General features: G+C 60.6%; 1 protein-coding gene across 1 annotated transcript in view; it reads left to right on the top strand.

Annotated features, from left to right (window-relative positions):
• Nucleotides 1-2,430, top strand: part of MROH2A (maestro heat like repeat family member 2A) — a 41,959-nt gene that overhangs the window by 32,577 nt on the left and 6,952 nt on the right. The window contains 6 exon segments of the mRNA XM_023759198.1: nt 111-265; nt 1,018-1,177; nt 1,258-1,451; nt 1,792-1,929; nt 2,325-2,334; nt 2,336-2,414. Of these exon segments, the coding sequence (XP_023614966.1) occupies nt 111-265; nt 1,018-1,177; nt 1,258-1,451; nt 1,792-1,929; nt 2,325-2,334; nt 2,336-2,414 (736 nt within the window).

Raw genomic sequence — 2,430 nt, forward strand, 5'->3', positions numbered from 1 at the left:
GGTTTAACTTACCCACCCGTCCAGTTGGGTGAGAGTCTTACGAGGAGGGGTGCGAGGGCGAGAGACCCCTGAGGGCCAGGCTGCCTTGGTGATGCCCGGCCCCTCCCCAGGTGGCTGAGATCCTGGGTGCCATCTTGGTCCACCTGCCCGTGGTGGATCACCAGGAGGTGCGGCGCCACCTCATCGAGGGCATTCTCCTGTTGGCCCACTACCACCAGGAGACGGTCCTCACGTCGCTCCTGAGGCAGCCCCTGCCCATGCAGAGGTAGGTGGTGGGTGCCCTGGGTGGGGGGCCAGGGGCTTCTGTGCAGCCCAGACCGTGCCGTACTTACCAGAGGACCAGGACCTTGAGTGGTGCCTTGTCTGACCCTCTCCCTGTATCTCCCGTAGGAGGTACAGCCTTTGGGGAACCATGGACACAGCTTTGTGAATTCCAGCAGGCAGTTTTTGCATCTCCTTGTCCAATTTGATCTTGTTGGACTTGTCTCTTTGGCCCTTCAGAACCCACTAGGACCTTACCTCCCTGTACCTGTGTAACCAGGTCCTTCAAGTCAGGGGTCCCTTCCCTTCTCAGCAGGGCCACAGGCTTGGACTTGGGGATCAGGAAAGCTGCTTCATTGTAGCCTGGCCTCACTCCCTCTCCTGTGGAATATGGAGATGAAGCCTCTTCCTCAAAGATGTGCTGGGAGGAGTAGGGACGAGGACACTGGTTAGCGGCCTAGGACCAGCCTGACTCAAATCGGTCACTTGGAGGCTATTACTGGATGTCATCCATAGGTCAGCAAACAGTAGGCCTGGTGATCACCTAGCCATGGAGCGTGGCTTCTCAGGGGTACCATGAGCGGGGCACAGAAAGGTGGCTGAGCGTGGAGTCGGGGACCTGGGCTCACGCCAGCTCCCTGAGGTGCAGCCTCAAGTCCATCCACTACTCAGGGGGCTGCTGGGGTCCAAAGAGGTTCTTATCTGCCAGGGCACATGGCAGGTAACCCACAGTCCTTGTCCCCTGTCGTTGGCTAGCCACCTGGTGGAGGTGTGGCTGGCTGTGGCGGAGAATGTACCCTTTGCCCGGTTGATGCTCCACGGGCTGATGGGCCGGCTGCAGTCCCGGTTCACCCCCAGGGCCAACGCCACCTCCAAGGCTGACATCTGGCGCCTGGCTGCGGTAGACCCTCTGATGGTGAGTCGCAGGGGCAGGCCCCGGGGCTCCTCGGGGGTTCTGAGTCGGAGCCCCGATGCCTCCTGTCCTTCTCTCTGCAGACCCTCTGCACCATCCACCTTCTCATCGAGAAGATGGACAAGGACGACAAACTCCCGGACCTCCTCCCGGACCTCATCTACACCCTCCTGATGCAGCTGGGCAGCAGCCAGGGGCCGGAGGCAGTGTCGCCCGCCCTGAAGACGTGGAGACTCATCCACACGGGGACCCTGCCCGAGGAGATCAACCTGCAGAGGTGCTCTCGAGGGCAGGCAGCTTGGGGTGCAAGGCAGTGGGCTTGGGTTACACGTGACCTTGGGCTGCCTCTTAGAAGTCACCTCCACCGAGAGGCCCTCAGCATCCCCTCCTGTGGGGAGAGGTTTCTGGAACCTGATCTTACTCACAACACTCCCTCACATGGGTCCAGCACAGTGTGGCTTTCAGAGTCTGCAGACCCAGTCTTAGCCCCTTGAGCTGGGCCCAGCAGGGGTTGGGACCCTGCTTCACAGACCTGGGTGCAGTGCTTGCCCCGCTGAGGTGCTCTGGGCATTCCTGGCAGGGCTGCCACGTCATGACATGGTCCCACCTTCTTCCAGGATCACAATCAAATCCATGCAGCTTTTGTTCAAGAGACTCGACAGTGAGCAGCTGGTCCACATGCTGGAAGAGCAGGGCGTGTGGGCCCTCCTGGAGAGTGGCTCCACTTTCCTGCAAGGAGCAGGCCTGCTGGCCAGGTGGGCACCCAGGCTCCCATGTGGCAGGTGGCAGGACTTGCATTGTGTTGACCTGTGTCCCGCACTTTGGGATGCAGGGCAAAGGGAATCTTTCCTTCCAAACCTTCATGCCCCAGGGCAGGAAATGTGAGGTCAGAGGTCGGTGGAGCTTGGCCAAGGCCACACAGGGCTTCTGAGCAGGTCTAGGATGGGGGAATCCAGGTCCCGATCACTCATGAGCAGCCCTCGTTTGAGTCCTTTTTATAAAAAGGTGATGGAAAGCAAGTACTTCAGTGGAGAGGAGGGGGAGGCCCAGAGTGTTAGATCTGCCCATGCGTGCCCAGCTCGAGAGCTGCTCTGCACGGGGGGGAGCTGAGATGCCCTCCCTGCCCGGTGGCCTGTGCTCCCCTCCACAGGCTGTGCATTTCGGAATGCGGAGGGCTACAGGCAGAGGCTGTCGGAGCTGGTGCTCAGAGGCATGGCCTCGGAGGTCCTCAGCTGCCGTGGTCAGCAGCACAGCGA

This window comes from Myotis lucifugus, unplaced genomic scaffold (genome assembly GCF_000147115.1).
Source record: "Myotis lucifugus unplaced genomic scaffold, Myoluc2.0 scaffold_3, whole genome shotgun sequence".
NCBI lineage: Eukaryota > Metazoa > Chordata > Mammalia > Chiroptera > Vespertilionidae > Myotis > Myotis lucifugus.